A 21,006-nucleotide genomic window follows, 5' to 3' on the forward strand; every position below is an offset into this window, starting at 1 on the left:
TTCCTATAATTCCTAAATATTTAGTACTGAAGCTTTGCAGTTCTTTTCAGACTCAGAGTCAGTGGATTTGAATTGTAATTAACAGTTATTATCATATAATCCTTGACTAATGGTAACTGTGTCCACCTTGCCAAAGGCAATGCTTTTTGGCAGGTTTTGGAGGTATTAGTTTTGGCTTCCACAAAGTTGCAGGTAAACAGTTCCCGCTGACTAAGCCTGGTTATTAAAATGACGCATCTGTATTTAAGGAGGTGAGCCACATCTAAAAAAATAAATTTGGATGGTGATTCACTACTTTAACACGGAATCAAATTACTTCGTCACTGATGTTTAACACATAATTTATTAAACTTATATATGAATACTGCTATATTCTTGAATACTGTTTTCTCTCTCCCATGGGCTTTGTTTTGTCCCGTCTCCCTATATATGTATATTAGGGGTGCAACGATATTCGTATCGATATTGAACCGTTCGATACAGTGCTTTCGGTTCGGTACGCATATGTATGAACAATACAAAATTTTTAATTTATTTTATCAACTTTCCTTCTGACGATGCTGTCTGTGTTGAGCGCTCAGTGGATCTGCGCTAGACAGTGCAGCCTAGGTGGAGTGATCGAACGCAGATTCACTGAGCGCAGGGCAAGCTAGCGAGACAGGAGAGATGTGGCGTTGGAAGTATTTTGGTTTTCATGTGACGTATGACCCTGAAGGTAAGCGCGTCATGGACAAAAGTAAAACAGTATGTCGGATGTGCCACGCAATGCTCAATTACATTGGTGGGAACTAGTGCGTTAGCGCAGTTAGCTCGTTAACGTGTTGGCCGTCCAGCCCCAAGCACTGGGCGATCCGCGGTAGCTCGTTAACGGAGATTTGCCGTGTTGTGGTGTTAAAATCATTTCAGATTAACGCTGACAGCACTAGTGGGAACAAAACGAATGTGACTGCACATTTACTCCGACATCATCCTAGTGCAAAGACAAGTGGAAGCAGACAAAAACAACAAGCACACATGGTACAAACTTTACCCGAGCCATTTAGACAGCCGTTAGCACATGATTCTCCTTATGGGGACCTGATATGTTTAATATGCTGCCCAGAAGAAGCGTATAGTATAGCTTTTATTTTGGAAAGAGCCATTTCTCTGTAATAAACTCTCTTTTCCAAAGATGAGTGATTCCTCAATCAGATAGATTTATGTTTTTTATTACTTTGTTGTTTCAGCAACATTAAATTTAAAAACTGTACTTTTGAGTTAAAATATATATTTATAATTTTAATAAATGACAAATTAAAAAGGCATGAACATTTTTTTTTGCATCGAAAAAATATCGAACCGTGACACCAAAGTATCGAACCGAACCGAACCGTGAATTTTGTGTATCGTTGCACCCCTAATGTATATGTATACAAACTTGAATTGAATTGAAATTGAATAACTCTGTGTACTTGTACTTGTGTTGTATAAATTAAAGGGATAGAGAAGCTAAATCAGAAAAAAATTACATTAAATGGGCCCTAGTGTAACTTGACCACGACATCCCACATATAAAAAAAAGCTTCCAGGTGTTTTGTTTCTTTGTTTTTTTAAAAGAAAAATATTTTAAAAGTACACAAAATGGGCAAGTGCAACTCATATCCTGGAGCCTTCCTAAGCAACATAAAGAAGGTTCAAATTGTAAACCTTAAAACTCAGTAAAAAAGTAAAACTACCAAGCCTAAAGGAGTACATTGATAGACTGATGCCACTACTAAATGACTCGTGGCCACTAAAGAAAGAAAACTAAATTCTTTAATCTCTAAAATCTACGGAGGAGGTAAAGGTCTGGCAGCTTTTACTATCAGAGTTATGATCTGAATGCGCTAGTTGTGCCAAATACATTTTGCTTTTCCATCATTAGCTCTGTAAATACTCTATAGGCTTCTCTTGTTAAGATGTTTGTTTTATCTGTTATTTCAGTTATTACGTAGCAGTATGACAATCTGTAAGACAGGACAGGCTGGGAAAAAAAACGCCACACTCTTGTTTATTAACCACTTTCAGTTAATGTCAGTTAATGAGTTCTAGCTCTTTCTAACCTGTTTCAGTACACCGTGATGGGAGGGGAGGCTTTGTTTCTGTGGAATGCAAGTATGAAAGTATCTGCAGGGTTTGACACTAGCGAGGCCTGGCCCAGTGCCAATAAAAAATAGAGAGCTGCATAAATCGGTGGCTGTTTGGGCCTCCTACTACTGTTTGTAGTAGGATTGTTATGATACAGATAGTCACTATACTGGACTGTAATTTCAGAAAATTATAACTATAATTTTAACTTGTCTGTAGAACAAAAAAATACGGTGATAAGGTGTATATATGATAATATATAAATAAAAAAAGACCAGAAGTAGAGTATCTTTTCTATCGTTCCATTGTGTTCCAGTTCTAGTGACTTGGCATATTTTATACTGATCAAATAGAGTTGGCAAGGTTGCCATTGTTTCTCTCTATTTCCTGGTTGACCTTGTTTAACCTCAATCTGGCGCTGCTTTGGAGAAACATAGAACTTTTTAGACAACAATAATTGAGTTTTCTTAGTAAATTAACACTGTGTTGTTCAGTGCTGTGAACGTCAACTATGCATTGATTATATGTTGCAGACAAGGACAGCTGGACACCCGACAGCCAAGTAATCATTCCTGTTATACTTGGCCTGGAGTCTGCCTGGGCCACATGTGCGGCTGGTGCATTGTAATTAAAATTCTCTCGGGAGAAGTCACAAAAAAACAGGCAAACATGAGGCATCCACACGGACTCATCTGATAAAATTTATGTAACTTGGCCCCCAGTGGACCCTAGCAGACTTGTGTGCATGGAAAGTATTACCAAGGCTTTAAGCTGCTATTGAGTGAAAATCTTCCTATGAAGATTTCCAGGGATTCCTGATATATTTTAAAACATGTACACCTGTGTGAAGACATATCCGCAGAGCTTCAAGATGACAGTGATTCACAGGCATTTAAAATTTCACATTTTTGCATTTTCCATAGATGAGTTTTCAACTGTAAATACCCATTCTTACATATTTATCCCTATATTTGTTTGATAACAGGAATAGTGATGATAGCGTCACAATGAGGAGGGCAAACCCCAAATCTGAAATAAAAACCTTTTTCAAAAGTTGACATCTTATCTTTTTAACAGTATGTGAATGTGTAAACCTTCCCTGAAGAAACCAAATATAGTCATTTGTAAAACGACCTGTTCAACAAGCTTAAACATGTGGGAAAGTAATTTGCTTATTTTCATCTGCTTCCTTGCAGCCTCCACTATTTTCAACACAACCACAGCGTGCTTGCTAGGTTGTTGAACCAGACAAAATGAATTCTGGCTCTATGAAGAGTGTTGGCTGGTTAGTTGACAGATTCTTGTGGAGTTATCTGCAGGCTTACAGTAGTTGCCTCCAGAGTCTGTATATGTGTATATGTGTATATGCGTGTGTGTATTCGTGGGAGCACAGTGCCAAACCTCTCCAAAAAAGTTATAGTGTAGTAAGTACTATCTTTCTAACAATACCCATACCATTATATCAAAGTAGGAAAAGGACCATAGGTGGAATGTAACAATAATGTTTACTTAAGTAACAAATAATTTACTGCAGCCCCAAACCTTTGCTTGAGTGTGAATTAGTGTTAATGTGTTAAACAAGAACCACATAGTTTAGCTGTATATATGTATTTAACTTTTATGATAACATTTAGACCATTTAATGTTATGGACATTTAGTTTTTATGTCGGTGTGTCTTTGCTCTGTATCTTGAAGTTATATTATAAGTTTATGTAAATGACATATCAACCTCCTGAGGGCTTTTTGGATGGTGTGCCATAAAGCTGTCAAAATGAGCTGAATTGAGAGAAATCCTGCTGAGGAGCTTTGTACATAAATTATATACAAACAGCCTTCATCTATGGAAAGACAGGGATATATTCTGCTCACTGCCTCGCGTCGACTATAAAAGTTGTCGTCGATGATTTTGATAGTTGACGTAATCATGATTCGTGATGGCTACCAGATAGGCAGCCCTATCTGGTAGCCATCTCTGTACTGTATAACAAATCAGGAATTTAACAGATCAAATGTTTAGAAGTCAAAACTTGTTTAAATGATTTTGTTTATACCGGCATCTGAGCCAGCCAACTTGACTGGAGAAGCTGGAACTTAATCAAGAGTAAACCTCGAAAACTAGTTTTTGTCTTTCAATTTCAGTAAATAACTAATTTGGCATTTGGATTCTAGTTTTACTATTCTTTTGTTTGTTTTTTTGTACAAAAAACATCACTTTGAAAAGTCATTATAAAAACAACAATTATATTTAAGTATTAAAAATATTATTTCATTATAGTGCTTGAGCATAAACCATAAGCTGGTGGTTAAACCATTACAAAAAAACAAACAAAAAAAAACCCCCCAAAGAAATCTTAGGTCATAACCTAATTTAAAACATACATGCATCTATTTTCTTCTGCTTATATACAGGGTTGCTGGTGGGCTGGAGCCTATCCCAGCTGCCAGGGGGCAAGAAGCGACTTGAAAAACTGACATGAGTGTTGCCTATTGTAAAGTGCCAGTTATAATATTGTGTTTGAAAATGAAGCAAAGTGCACACAAGTTCAAACCTGCATATTAGGTTCAGTACTTGTACTTATTACTGCTATACCTGCCTCTAAAGTAGGTTGATACTGTATGAAAGAACCTGGCCTGACCTTGTCAGTTAGAAAATAGTTACACAAGACAATGCACAAATAATAAATATAAACACACAAAACCGTTTTAAGTGTTAGTCAGTGTCAGTTTAGTGAATGAAAGGTGTGGAAACAGGTATATTTGCAGCTGGTTTTATTATATATGTATTTGTAGGAGATTCCTTTTTTGAGCTCAACGTTTCAGAAGGAGGCTTTGTAAATGAAGCACACACAAAAAGGGGTTTACTAAGGTTTGCAGCGGACATTTTGCCACAAAGAAGCATGTCTTACTTTGTACCTGATGTGGTTTTGATAGATGATAAGTAAGTGTTTATTTATTTGGAATGGGAGGAGGAGATGTAAGTGCGTAACTGGCAAAGATGGATGGAGGCTATGGCTTCAGTGCCAATAATTTGGCTCTGCCCTGTAACTCTTCATTGAGTCCTCACCCTGCATATTCAGAGCCAAGCCTAGCATATCCGTGCTCTTCAGTAAGTAGTGTCCCGATGAAGCAGACCAGAACCTACCTGAACTGAACGGTGTAAGAGAAAGGAAGGGAATCCCCTCAGCCTCACATAGTCTCACACAGCCTGTAGAAAAAACATGCACATGGCACAGTAGTGATATCTTCATTAACATATGGATAAGCTGAGAATTAATGGTAAATGTTATATTTTCTTCAAGACAACATAAAAGTCAGCTATTACAGACAATTTAAGGTTTATACCGTGGAATAGTTTGTAATAACGCAACTCCTCTCTTAGTTTATCAGGAGAAGATCCAGATGATTTACACAGAGGACAGCAGTCCCCAGCACCTTTTAAAAAAAGAATAGTTATCCTTGTATCAAAAACGTTGATTTACCTTCAGCATCTTCTTGTATATATGATTTGTCTGTATTTCTTTTGGCGTGCTTTTATGCATTCATTTTGTTAGTATGTTACTCTCGCCAAATTTGGTCTATTCATTTTTGGCTGTCTTCGTTACTGGATCACCCACAGAACTCTCCACTCCCATTTGTGAAACTCAAACTAGCAGCAATTTGCCCTGCTTTGTAAGTGTGGCTCCTTAAACTCTGGGCAGGAGTTAAGAATTTTCCCTAAAAGTGTGTGACGTCTGTAAAAGCTGGTTGAAATGGGCTGGAATGAGCTTATTATATTATATTATTATAGCCAGTATTGGAAATCAGAACCTGACTAACAATGTAGTGGGTAGAGGGTGTTTTATTCTTATACATTAAAATACGTCATTTAGGTTGGTGGTGCATTGAAGGCCCGCCATAGCAGTGCTGTTGTTAGTCTACTTAAAACCCACAGGGTATTACACAGAAAACATGAGCAATGGATGGAGTCGACAAAAGTAGTCAGAATGTGGTTAATAGTGAAGGATTGACTGTGATTCCCACAAGCTATGTGGTTTACAGCTACATGTTATAGTGTGTTGCTTTTAAGCAGTTCAGCAAAAACGCTGCTTGTCACGATGATGGGCAAAACAAAGAAGCCACAGATAGCAGTTGCTTCTATGAAAGGTGATCCAAAACAAATTTGTCAAACTGGTTGAACTAGAAAGCTAGCTGCTGGGCACTAAAGCAGCCAGTATATTATGGAACTATATATCTTTGTGAGTTGCCATTAAAATTTTTTTACATGTAGTGAGGTTACTTCTCTTGCAGTCTATTTATTAATGCAATGCTGGAACATCAGAAACAACAATGAAGCAAAATCCGCAAAATCTGAAGCAAATGAAAATACTTCCAACTGTTCCAACTATTATTTTTATTTTTATTTTGCAATAAGATGCACACATCATAGGAACACTGTATAAAGGTTGATTTGGAAGTAGTCACAGGGCCGAGCTGGGGAATGCACGAAACTTTTGGCATCTGCGTAGACACACATTAAACACTGAGCATTCACACACAAACTGCGTTCACCTGAGTCACTGCCACTCCTTCTAGCTATAAATATGCATTGTCCAAAAAACACGTCAAATGGCGAACAGGTGCCACCTGCATAGTTCAGTAATGCAACACTAGTAGTACTGAAAACATATGAAGTTGTCACAAGAACAAAACACCATGCATTTGTAAATACAATATTTCCATTCATGATTCTGTAGTTTCCACATGCATAAAGCAATAATTTATAAAATCTTAAAGAAATATAGGTTTTGGCAGAAGGAGGAGGGTATTCACTGTGACTCGTTTTGGTGACTCATTTCTAATATTCTTCTTTTTATCTTTCCATCACAACGAGGAGAGTTCCCTGACTTTTATTGTGTATTTTCCACTTTGAACTCTGTATAGGCACATCACCCTTCGAGCCAGATGCTGGCAGATTGAACACTTGCACAAAGGCATTCTCACACTTAGGACAAAGAAGTCACAGATAATGGACTAAACAGCTCATTCTAACTTTTCTTCTTTTATATCGATCACTGAGGTCTCAAGGTTAAAAGTGGAGCTTCACTTAGAAAAATGTTTTCACTTACTTGTTTTCACTTTAACTTTTATCTTTCTGTGCTGGATAAAGACTTTGTCCTTTCTAGACTCTCAGAATTACTTTCTCTTTCTTGAGAGGAAGAACTGAAGACAGTGACGTGTTGTTTTAGCCTTGCTTAAATGTGTACACATATACATAGCAGACATAAAGTTAAACATAAATGCACCCTTCTGGAAGTCTAAAGTTAAGAATTGAGCTGTATTATGCAGCTTTTGCATTTGCATTAAAAGTCTTTCCAGCACAAGTTATTTAGGTCATGAGATCTTGGTTTCATAGTCACGGCCCTTTGAAATGAGTCACACATTCAGGAAGGTGTTCATAGAGAAGTCTGATAACTTGCATGATGGGAATAGTATCTGTTGCACTATAATTGCCAATTAAGAGGGAAAATATGATCCAAGGTGCCCAGAATTTTTACGTTTCAGTGTGAAACGTAAGGAAGCTTTATATTATTACTACAGATCTCTTGAATTTCCTTTTTTAATGTATGCAAACCATATATAAAGATTTGTTTGCTCAGCAAATGCAATTTCAGTTCAGTTTTGTTCCTCACACGGCTGCTTGGAACCTGTAGTTTCAAGAATGGGGAGGAGGGAAAATTCCCTCCGGCAGTAAGAGGTGTGTAGCTTCAACTTTAAGCCATTTCCTTTCAACCAAAACAAGTTACTGCATGAGCATGGAATGTCCCATATGGAAATTTGCATACAAGCGCTATTAGTGACACAGCCCCTAAAAATTTCAGTTAGTAATTAATTAATTAAGTATGCCACAGTTATTTGGGTGTACACTAAATTTCAACTGAAAGTTCTGGATAAGTACACTTTCAAAAAACATTGAACTTTGCCACTGGGCCAGCCATGCTGGGGTTTGCATCCATGTGGAGGAAATTCAATTACATAAAAAGAGAAAGAGACACAGAGAGCGATTTTTGCTCCTAAGTGATTCAAATTTAGGCTTTATCATGATTAGTCGGATGGTATCTTTCCTCAGCTTCTTCGTCGTCTGATTCTTCATCCCTAGTTTGGGGCGCAGAGGTCAGCAGCAGAGTGTCTGCATGGACTTCTTCATCATCCGACTGGATCACAGGTGTGTCCACGCCACTCGCGCTGCTATCACTGGAAGCAGACGATGTAGACGAAATGCGAGACTGCGAGCTACGGAACGGCTCATTTTGTCGTTTCAGAGATGCACACTCCCTGTAGACAACCTCGGCATCTTCATCGTCTTCATCGTCTTCCTCACCCTCTGCAATTAAAGTCTGTTAGAATATGTTGGTACCTGTCACCATGTTTAAAGTCTGAACAGGGTTTGATCAGGTTCACCCAAATGCCCCTTAATGTCATATAAAGCCTTTAACTTTTGACCCAAACTGCCCTGCAGTGTTATTGTTATTCAAGTGAGTTTTGTCCAGAGAAGTAACCAAAAATGTCAGTACACCTAAATATTAGAATATATGAATCAAGACAGTATTTCAGCACAGCACTGTCTCATTGTTTGACAAAATATAAAAACAAAACAAAAACATTTTTGTAACAAAATGTCCTATTTTGAAAACAACATTTCTTTCATAAAAAAAATGTTAAAAAAAAATTCATCACCAAATGTACACAGATCTTGAAAGGGCCAGAGTAAGTGGTGTGCTTAAAAAATGTCTGCATGGGAAATCTATGTACAAGAATAGCTTTTGAATAGTATAGTGCAACCTTTAGGACCCAAAGAGCCATTTGGACCCGGTTCCCATGTAAAAGAAAACACTGGGAGCCGCAAATACTTTTTGACATCTAAAATGAAGATAACACTGTATATATTGTTTTTTACCTTTATGCTTTGTGTGAACAACTAAGGTGTGTTGCTTATGAAATCCATGAAGTGCTACAGACAAAATTACATTTTATTTATGTAATTAACACATTTTGAACTCTTAAAGAAATATAACAAAAGGAAAGACACCCAGCTGAACTAAAATGATCCAGCAAACAAAACCCTTATATCACCTTTGGGCTTTTGGAGCCTTGGCCTGACTTTTAAAAAAATAATTTAAAAAAAGCACTATGCTGCTGAAAAAAGAAAAATAGATATTTGCAAAATTCTTCCTAAATATGTATTTTACCTGGTTAATGTGTGTGGCGGGGTGTGGTCTGCAGTGCCGCTGCAGGGGAGGCGGACGCACCTGAGCAGCACCCGCAATCACGCCTCGCCGCCTTAAAGTCTGTGCCATCTATGCTGTTGTTGGTACGTGTCGGGCTGTGAGCTGAAAAGCTACAGCCGGCTGTATGCGTACAGCAACCGTGTGTGAAAAGTGGTCAATAAAGAGATGCTGAAAAGCATGTTCATGCAAACATCGTCGGGTCTGCCGTGGTACAATGAGACTTCTGCTCCTGAACCTCTGAACAGCAGGACTGTAAGCTGTCATCTGTGAGGCGTGAGCGGTGTTTGTTTTTAACATAGTTCACGGTGGAGAATAGCTGCTGACATAACGTGGATCCGAAGATCCATAATTGGCCTACCTGGGGTTGAAAGTCTCGATAAATGCACGGCGTTTCGGCAGGTACACCGGCCTCCGCGAGTGTGACGCTTATTTTGAGCAATGAAAAAATAATAGAATATAATTTTATTTTTATATTTCAATATCACAATAATCTTCCAATTTAGAACTACAGTACAAGTTAAAAAAAAAGAACTAACATAAATAAAATACACTTCAGCTAAATACTTGTTTATTACTAATTTATTTTCCCAAACCACGCAGAGCCGCACTATAAGGACTAAAGAGCCGACCCCTGGTATAGTGGCAGCAGATTAATTGTGCCCGAGAGGCAAACGGTGCACCTGGAAGTGGAGACGCCAGAGCTCCCTCATCTGCTTCTGAGCCTGAGTTGAGGAACACATCAAGGGCTTCATGATCCGATACATCCATCAGGTCCATCTGCTCAAGGGTGTCCACATTCACCTCCATCGAAGAGATACTACCCATGGGGGCTGCATGAACAGGATATAACTCACACATTATCATGCTCATATCTATCTATCTGTCTATATATAATATATCTATATATATATATATATACATAATATATATACATACATACATACATACATACATACATACATACATATTAGATAGGGATTAGATAGATTATCACTCACGCTTCCTATGGTCAATCTGCAGTTGGGCAGTAGGTAAGTCATTATCCATGTCATGCTGGTAGACTTCTTCAAAAAAGCGCCGTCTCTCTTTTAGTTTTAGGTGTTGAGCAGAGTCATTGTTTAACAGCTTCTGGGTCTTGTCTGTCTCAGCTGATCAAGAAAAGAGAGAAAAAGACAAGAAAGCACATTAAAGCACTGGCTTTACATTCCTTTCAATGTAGCGCTGTGTTATACTAATAACTAGGAACACAAGGTGTCTCTTTTCTAGGGTACAAAATGTGGGTTTCTTTTCTTGATACATAAAGGCTCTAGAAGGGCAGCTCTTCTGAGTGCAACATAATCTGTTAGTCAGATAAACATAACAACATCCTCGCCCAGTAGTAGTGGAGTAGTTTCATAAATCAACCTAAAAATGTACTTATAACCTTATATTTTGATTCATTCTGTTCGGCCTTTAGATGGAGTTAGGTTTAAACAGCTTTTTCATGAAAGTTGGCGAACAGGAGAAAGGTCAAGGGATCACGTCACCTCACATTCCGTTTCATTGTCTGCATCTTTAGAAACGTGTAGCCACCCATTCCTTGGTAGTTGAGGTGTGTTATATACCTCATATGAGCTGCAGTACAGGATTAATTTTTCTAATGCTCGCCTCATAAAATCAATAAAGAAATAAAGGGACAACAAAAGTTTCTTTTCATTTTTTTTGTTCTCTTGAATTCAAACTCATACCATGAAACAGATGACATGGGCCAAATTATTTCCAGAAATGCGAGTGTAGCCTACTGGTCAGACTGGTAAATAATAATACGTTTCTTTTAATGGTAAATAATAACTGTGCAATCGTCATGCAAATAGAAACAAGTGTTATGTTGTTTCTGGATTGATTCAGCTGTTCTTTTTTTTTTTAAAGTTTTGTCAGTAACTTTCACATTGTCCTTTAAGGCTGTGTGAAAGTCATTGGATTTGTGGTGTAGTTCACACCTAGCTATCATGCCAAGAGCTGAGTAATAACAAAATTCTGTAAATTTTCATTAAATATGGAAGGACGCAGGACAACAAACACAGCTCAAAAATGTATCTCTGACAGCACTCAAAATTGTGTTAGTCTAGTCACAAATTTTGTGTCTGATACGTTTAATGAGTAACTAAAAAGAATGGATCGTTTGCTATTTGGAAGGGCGGTGATTCAATCCCTTGTACCTTCAGTCTATGTGATTTTCAGTAGCTTGGACAAGATACTGAAAGTTGTTTCGCATACATACATTGTGCGTGTGTGTGTTTAAGTATTAGACAAAATGTTTAAAGGCATAAAATGAAAGTGTTGTATGAAGCTTGTAGGAGAAGGTGCTTTGAATACTCAGCTGGAGTAGAAAAACACTATAAGTAGCAGTCAATTTACCAATGTTTTCTTGCAGTTATATGAAATCAGTATCCTACTTTAAGTCCCCATTCACTTCTTAACGTTACACTACTTTGTACTAACAGTGAAACTCACTGATATGGAGAGTCTCTATTGAGAAATTGTCATTTTTGCTTTTCCATACTTTATTCTTTCCTCTTCTTCTTTCTTTATTGCTCTCTTTCCATGTTTGTTTCACTCAGCCCTTATGTAACTTTACCTAACGCAAAGAAATGATGATGCTGGTCTGACCTCTAGTGTTCACAGTCAGACTCACATATAGTTGGTGAATCGGTTCAGTGAAGTCTGCTGAAGATTTTAGGGAAATGGAGCTATTTTTAAACTATTATTATGAAAAATAAGAGAGTATTTGTCCTCAGTTCTGCCACATGCATTGTCCTCTACTGGGTCGACAGGCTGTGATTGTGTAATTGTGCTACATCTTCCTCAGCAAACACAGGGCCTCTTTCCCCCCCAGGCACCCTTAGCTGACACTTTGAGTCATGTCATCATTGTTTTGGGGATATGTGTACATGCATGTATGTGTAAATCTGAAAGTGTCAGCATGTTCACATGACTGAGTGCTTATGCATTTATGCTATTTAGTTTGTATTCTGTCACTCAGTGAACTCAACATGCTTTTGATGTCAGCACATGAAGAGAAGTATTTACTTTTCTACACTGAGCATTAATGTTCTCCTGCCTGAAAACAAAGACAACAGCCCATTTGTGTCACCCTGGGTTCTCCTTAATTTCTTTCTCTCTCCAGAGACCTTGTTAGTCTGCCGGGTACTTTTTTCTTCCCTGGAAGATTGTGTCCACTGTCATCCATGAGTGATAACCCAATATTCTGTCATTCAATTGGTCTGAGAAGGAAGTTCTGTCCCTTTGCCTGCCCCTTTAAGCAGTTGGTGGGAAGACAGTCATTGGAAAAAAATGTACTGTGTTTTTAAGCATATACCAGTGCCAGACCATAGATGTAATAAATGAACATGTCAGTACTACACTAGCTTAAAAATACAAATATACTCAAACCATCTGACAAACTCAACTGTTCAAAGATTTAAAAAAACAAACACTTGAGACTCACTTGAAGAATGACTTTCATGTTAAAACGGGCAATGTCAGAGATATAATTAACATGTATATATGTTAAACAAACCATAAAGTGGTTGCTGGATTTTGCTGCCAGTTGTTAGGTGAAGTGGATCACAGAAAAGGGCTTCACCAACAGCTTTCTTGTAATTAATTTGGTCACTATCAGATTGCTGTGATCACCCATTTAGTATGGAAAAAATGCTAACTTCTTTACAAACACTACTACTGGCTGAATGTCAGTAAAGCTTGAAAAAATGTTGACTTTTAAAGCAGAAGTTGGGTCTCACTGCTGCAGACATCACTTTTACTTTGAGTCTCACTTCAAAGTAAAAGTGAGTCTCCATTTTGGATTTTTGTTCACACTGCTTGGAGTATCACTCCTACTCGGAGGGCAGCTGGTGTGTGTTTGCAGGTTACCCTGCGTCTTCCATGCAAACGACCAAAGCAATTGCACTTTCACCTAACGACTACCACCATCCGCCTGCAGCCTATGGCCAGCTAGATGGCAAATACACATTTTTTCATTGCGACTAGTTGTTTTCGGGGTTGCTGACAAGTCAAGTCAAGGACTGTGTGACTGGGGCCTTAGCTGATGATTTAGCACTCCAACCCCTCTGATCATTTCTAACTCCAAAAAATCTATATGTTGACACACATAAAGCAAAAGCGAAGGCCTTCCTGCCAATAGTGCAGTGATTACATCTGTTTTTCATATAGAGTTGCTAAAGCTTTAAATGACATGGCTTTATTAGACTACACTCCAAAACAAAGTTGTTCAAATCAACAGTGAAATGCAGGAGAAATAGTATGAAACTTAATATGATCTTTGACTAAATAATGATGGAAATGCAAACTACTAAAATCACCCTTCCACCATCTTGCCACCTGCCAGTGTCCATGAATATTTTAGAGGAATCATTTGGCAACAGTGAAATTATTGATACAAATTAAGTACTTACTTACTTAATAATGATGAAACTTGACCATGATTAAACTGAACAGCTTACATAAAGTTTCGTTTTGCCCCTTGGCCATATGGAAGTCTCTTTCTCTCTCTGTATCTCTGTGACTCTCTCTTGCCTTCGTCCTCTTTGTCTGTTTATCTAAAAATCATATTGCATTACTAGTTGAGTTGACCAATGGACATGTCCAACCCACACACAGTCTCAGCCGCATGTCCCCATCTGTCTGCCCTGACGTGGGAGAGAAACATATATGTAAAAAACTGACTCATTCAGATAACCTTTGGGTTTCCTGCCACACTGCTGTGGAAGACGTGTAGGAGGTATCCATGCAAACTGGCTAAGGTTACATTACTACCAGGCAGAGGTCATAGCTTCTAGAGGGAAATCTTATGCTTTTGACAGGGATTATTATTGTTATTAAATCCCTTATTTAAACAGGTTGTCACTGAGATCATGATATGTTTTTCTTGAGAAACCAGTGAACAAAAGACAAACTAAAGAGTAGACTGACTTGTAGACATGCAGACAGATGATACAAACACACATTGTATACACATGTATACATTACACAAATATACAGTAACTTTCAGGGACTCCTATGTACTAATGAAGAGGACCTAACCTGTTGTTTGGTGTTTTCTAGTCAGCATAATGACATCATACTATATCATGCATGATTCCAGATTTTATAGATATAAATTAGATGTTGTATTGATAATACCATCATCTGTGATGGTATGATAGTGCAGAATGGAATTACTACCTTGCATATCTAGAACAACAACATCAGGGCATGTACAGGTTTTAGAGCAACATGTCCTCGCATCCAGACAATGTCTTTTTCAGGGAGGGCCTTGCATATTTTAGCAAGACAGTACATTAAAGTAGCAGATGCTGCATGGTGGTAAACATGGCCCTGTCACAAATTCTGTGAGACATGTTGCTGCAATTAAATTCAAAGTGATTTACTTTTTTTTTTTTCTTGAAATAGTAAACTTTCTCAGTTTAAGCATAGATATGTTTTCTATATTCTGTTATGACCAAAGTGGAGTTGTGAGATTTTCAAATCATTTTCTGTTTTTATTTGGAATTGGGGGTTGAATAAGCGTTACAGCTAATGATAAAATCTCTTTTGACCTGACATTGCAAGTACTGTGTGTAAATGAAATTAAAGACCAGAGTTAAGCTGGAAAGAGAGCCCTATAGATAAACACCAGACAATTTTCAAGACTGATAAAATAGTCGTAAATGGTGGAACACATCCATTTCTGTTCACACTCTTATATAAATGTATGCAGCAAAATACAGGTCACATAGAAAGCGCTTACTAAAGGTGGGTCAGCAAAGAGAAAGCAGATGATGTGTGAGTTTTACTTTGTTTTGGAAATGCAGGCCTCAGGACAGGAAGCTTATTAACAATACAGAAGAAAATAAAATCGAGAGAGTAAACGAAAGGAAAAATACAAGGCTACAGATATGTGGGTTCCAAATTGATTTATCATATTTATTGCAAGTGTTACTGTGTGTTAAAACACAGTGATATAGTTACAGTCACTGATTGAACCAGAAGAAATACTTATGTATAACTGCTGTGTGCAAGAACCACCTTCCATCTCAAACTCATTCTGCTGATGATTATCCTGGAGCTGTAAATGTGCTGTTATCCATAGTGCTGTATAATAAGATCCATTAATTAGAAATTGACTCCCAATTAGAGGTAAGTAGGTGGTACGCTAATAAGCTAGATATGGTATCTTTTGAATTTCACATCAAACCAGAAAAACACATTACATAATGCACTTTTGCTCCGGTGCTTTTGATTTTGTGCTGTGCAACCAATGCTTCTTTATATTTTGCTAGGAAAATGAAAATAGCAATTTATTGAAGTATGTGCAAACTATTAAATTAAACCATTTCAATATAAATGCAGTATATAAGACAAAGCACAGCCTAAACTATCTTGCAAGCTTTCTTGTCATTTATTTAAGTAGTCTCCAGGAATACTGCTGGCATTCAAGGATATGCTGGAGAGATCATGTCTCTCGGCTGGCCTGAAATGCCTTGGTGTTCCCCCAGACAAGCTGGAGGAGGTGGCAAGGGAGAGGGAGGTTTTGATTTTTCTGCTTAGGCTGCATAGGCTGCTTCCCCTGCGACCCGGCCACGGATAAGTGGAAGAAAATGGGTGCATGAATAGATGGATGGATGGAATCCCACGATGCTTGTGATCTCTTACATGACGTGTTCCCATCCCCTACCCTGACCCCTCCAGAAATCCTTTCTTGATCTCAACCCACATCATATATACTTAGATCTTACTGTTACATAATACTTGTACCATCCTCATCTGCACACCCTACACTGGACTCCTACTGCATGAGGACTTAGTTCAATGGTTTGATTGCAGTGTATATTAATGTGTGCAGCCAGAAAAAGAGAATGAAAGAAAGTTTTTCAAAGGAGGTTTTTCAAAGAAAGCTGATTGTTGTTCTGCATCCTGAATCTGCTGTGCATTATCCCTGGTTTAAAGTAACTGTAGTGTCAGTGATTTGAGGATAAAGAGCTTTTTAGGTCTGCTTAACTCAGCTACACCTCTTTCTGACAAATACAAAGGATGCAGTGCCACCATGCATGTTTGATGCTTTTGTTATCTGACATTGCATAGAAATAATAGAGTTTGTATTAATATGGAAAGTTTTCCTTCTTCTTATTCTTATCTACATTCCACATTCTTTTTCTTTAAAACATTTCTGTACATGCATTGATGTTGATCCGTTCTCCAGTGAACACAAAAGGTATTGGTGATGTGTGAGTTTCTGAGCTTGAGGATATATATGAATTCCAGGGCCAGAGGTGACAATTAAGCTGAAGCACATGATTTTCTTTTCTTCCTTTTGATCCTCTAATCACCGGGGCATGATGCAGTGTCCCCTTCAGCTGTTCTGCTTCTGATAAACTGCAATGCTTGGCTTTTATTATTGGATATAAGTGTCTTTTCTGTGATAACAACATTCATCTTTCAATATGAATATGTGTTATTGTAATGGTGCAGCTGTATATCAAGAGTTCTCTGCCACTGCACTAGGCGCTGGAAACAAATGTTCCTATTGAACTGGAGAGTCACATGGTGTAACATGTAATCCCCTTGTGGCAAGTGGAAAGAAATCCCATGATCATCTTTCCATTTTCAGTGAATAGAGATTGGGCGCTTATGTGCGTAAGAGAGCTGATACAGCAGTCACACTGCATGACCAATAACGTGTGACAGCCCATCCATCTTAAACCCTATCCTTTCTCTCCTACATCTCCTAATTCCCCCCCGGAGACCCCCATCTAACAGCAGTATACAGCTTCATAATTTTTAGAAATTACTACTAGTATTTACCGAGCCAACCACTCCTTTCTCCTGGCTTTGTAGCAACAGTAGTCCATCAAGCATAAATCATTTATGAGTGAGGTCACTGCACCACAACAGCCACCTCCCCCGATGTGGTTCCTCGCTCCTTTCGCTGCCCACACTCACATATCCATTAAACACACAGCCATGTGGCAGATAGTAAATCAAGACTGGTCATTTAAAGTATGCTCTTACTATAACACCCAGCACCACCATTATACTAGCCTATGTTATACTACAAGAGACACAGCCTGAAGCCTAGATTCAAGAGTACTTAACAGTACATTAAACTACAGTTTAATACATATGTGGCATCACTCTTTTATTTATTACTTAACACTTTTTAATGCTTCTTAATACTTTATTAGTTATCTCTCATCTCAAACTCCTATGGTAAGATTAAATGTAAACCTCCTCTGACCACCCACTCTCTATATGTCTGATCAAATTTTCTGTTCCCAGGCTGTTCCCATTCCCAAAACCATTAAAGCACTTCACTCACAGCTGAAAACAAAGATGACCTCCAGCCATGCCATATTTAGGCCAGTCTAAACAGTGCTTTTATCAGACATACATTTCTATTAATCTTCCTGTGTACAGTACTGCCCATACACAACCCCACAGACAAAGACATTATTAAAGAGCACATTAATATAGCACATTACTCTGTGGACACTTTAACATTACACTGGTTCAATTATAAATCTGACTGTGTTTCCCCAGAAAGTAAATCAGAGTCAGCAGATCTTTCCTGTTACTATAAGAAGAAACTCTAAGAACTAGTTCTTATCCTTTCACTGTGATTAAACAACATCAGCATTACTCATGTTGTACTTCTGTCCAGCTCATTTAGCAGAAAGGAAAAGTCGGATCATATAAACTGATAAATGAATCATGGGTAATAATTTATTACCAGATTTCAGTAACAGTCTTTAAATAAAGTTAACATAACATGCATGTCATACCTACTGTCTACCTACAAAGTAGAGTGTATGTTGTTTTGCTGTCTTATAAAAGAGCTTAATGATGCTAAATGAAAGATGTCATATGAAGGAGATGTCAAATATATTTTGAGGCTCTGGATGTTGGGTTGTGAGTCATGTAAGGCTGTTGCACTAGGAGGAAATTAGAAATCTCAGTTGTATATTAAGACTTTCACTGCCTGGAATATTCTGAAATGTGCTCTTGAAAGCAATTTGTTAAATTACCCTCGTAAACTGAAAAAGAGCTACAATACTAAAGCTACTCTGCAGAGTAATTTCCAGTGTGGGTCATAAAGTTATGCACTGCAGGTCTGTTTACGGCTTTGTTTTTCTAACTACATTTCTGTTAACTCATTTACTTACATGCCTGACGTTTTTTGAGGTTAGTTGACCCAGCAGACGACATGGTTCGATGGTGTGGGACTGGTTGAAGAGCCTTTAAAAGCCTTTGAAGGTGTTGAATTTGTCTTGTCCCCTCCTGTCAAGGCTCCAGGACAGAATGCTGGTGTGTTTGTAGAGGATGGTCATCTATCCATTACATCTCCTGGCTTTGGTACGGGCGTTATTAAAGATGTAACATTCACATTATCTCCCTTTGCTCTTTTCTGTCTTTTCTTCTGCTCTGCCTTTCCTGCTGTGCTCGCTGACTCTTCCTCTCCCCTCCCTTTCTGATCGCCTTTGCTGTTTTTTCTAGGTTTTCCCTCTCACTGCTTCACACTTTCATCTTGGCTGCCTCTCGGTGTCTCGCACGCACACACGCAGTCTTGCTCATTCTGTCAGACAAGCTCAGTTGTGTTGTAGGGTGGCGTGTGTGTGTGTGTGTGTGTGTGTGTGGCTTGAAGGGGTTGATAGTGGGCTAGAGCACTATGGCCTGTACCAACTGCTTATGAGGGGGGTCATCAGGACATCTGGATTAGGAGGAGTATAGTCGTTTTACATAACACTGAGGAGTGTACCAAATATAAAAGCCTCCAATTTCAGTTATCCTTGATAAACATACGTTTTTATTATTTGCAAAATTAACACAGTTTTGTTTTGGAAGTGAACTCAAATAAGAAAACCATATGAGAAAAAAACCCATGACTGACTCTATCATGTTCTCACAGGGTGAAAAAGCTGGCAAAAGTCAAAATATCAAGGTAACATTAGTCAATGGATTTCTGAGTTATCTCACCTTGTGACAGATGTGTGTTCTGCTTCCAGTAAAGAAAACAAAATAGTGCTTTTTCAACCACAGTACCACCTTCTGGCATTAAGGAAGTGCAGTCAGACATGGCAAAATGCAAGGTGTGACTAATTTGTCTGCTGGGAGATTATTCTTTTACATCGTTGCTTTAGAAACGATTTGTCCCTGAGTATTTTATATCTGCTTCTGTTTCTGTTAGTGTGACATTTTAAGTTTGATAAATTGTAGTTCAACCCAAGTAATTCAAATTTGGTCAAGTGTGGAGTGACGGCATTTTCTTCTACGTTCATTTACAAACATTTGGACTGTATAATAAATGGGAACACTTAAATACTTATGTAAACATACTATTAAAAAAACAAAAAGAGGATAATCAGTTATGTGAAGCTTCAATAAACTAAAAAAAGTTATGCTCTGCTTTTATTGGAAAAGTTCATAGTGTGCGATATCTACTTACAGTAGCTTTGAAAATGGAAACCCGTTGCAAGGACAGAACATTGTTGACTTTTCAGGAGTTCTGGCAACTTAACTTACCTTTTTGCCTAACTTGAATATTCCTTTGAGGTTAACAGTAAAATGAAAGCTTCAGTGGCATGCATTTTTACCTTCAGAAACACAGAGGTTTCTGTTGTCATGTACAGAATGAAAAGGTCATTAAAAAGACACACGTTACCTAAAATACTTGTTTAAAAGCACACATTCACACTTCATACGTGGGAGATGGAGTTACCAGGCACTTAGGATCATTGCAGGTCCTCACTCTCCCTTTCTCAGTACGAGTCTTCAAACATTCAGTTGCATCACACTTCAGCTGCAACTAATGCCATGGAAAACAGTGCAGACTTTGTAAGGAGAAGAACAATAAGATACGACCGATCATCTAGTTTTTCTATGAAATCTGAGGTTCTCAGTATATTCTTAAAGTTGCACAGCTCAACAGACAATCTGTTTAGATTTATAACTGAAGGCACTCCAACTCAGCAGTGTCCTGTACAGCCTGACTTTGGGGACTTACAGTAACTCTTATGGTGGCTGATGTTTCTAAAAAGAGAAAGATTTTGCTCTCAACATATAAACCCTTATCCACTTAGAGTATGTTAGCCTACTTCTCATCAACTCACAATCCCTCATTTGTGAGTTAATATTGGCACCTGCAGGTGAAGACTGTGTATTACAGCTTATTTTAGTTCACATATCAACAGAAACAGTTTTTTCAAAAACTCAGTTTCTGCGTTTACATGTGAACAATGAAAACAGAGATTTTTTATTAAAAATAAAATGCTATTCAAAATATCACATTCTGCTGTGTGAGGATATTCTGAATAATTTGTATTTGTATTGGAAATTAAAATATTTGTGAGATATTATGCATTTTGTGCACATGTACTCACACACACATAAATGTATTGTGTTGTCCATAAGAGAGAGTTTTGTTATACAAAGACTGGAAAGCAGAATAAGTTTTTAAAATGTGGAATGATACCTGAAATGTTACGAATATATTTACATTTATTGATAGACATAATAAACAACTTTTAACTTATTGGGCCACAATGTAAAGTTGAAAATAATATCAATAAGCCCAGGAGAGATTTGCATGCTGTTGCTGAT

General features: G+C 37.9%; 1 protein-coding gene across 1 annotated transcript; it reads right to left on the bottom strand.

The window, feature by feature from the left end:
- Positions 1-6,490: 6,490 nt before the first annotated feature.
- On the bottom strand, positions 6,491-19,011 carry LOC146645416 (dysbindin-like). Its single transcript, XM_085393807.1, has 4 exons — positions 18,573-19,011; positions 10,371-10,520; positions 10,053-10,202; positions 6,491-8,468 (listed from the first exon to the last, which is right to left on the bottom strand). The coding sequence occupies exons 1-4, from the start codon at positions 18,613-18,615 to the stop codon at positions 8,173-8,175; spliced, it is 639 nt and encodes a 212-aa protein (XP_085249933.1). The 5' UTR covers positions 18,616-19,011; the 3' UTR covers positions 6,491-8,172.
- Between the last annotated feature and the right edge of the window lie 1,995 nt (positions 19,012-21,006).

Source organism: Rhamphochromis longiceps, linkage group LG20, assembly GCF_057381845.1.
Source record: "Rhamphochromis longiceps isolate RC_006_pf linkage group LG20, R_longiceps_female_GT1.1, whole genome shotgun sequence".
NCBI lineage: Eukaryota > Metazoa > Chordata > Actinopteri > Cichliformes > Cichlidae > Rhamphochromis > Rhamphochromis longiceps.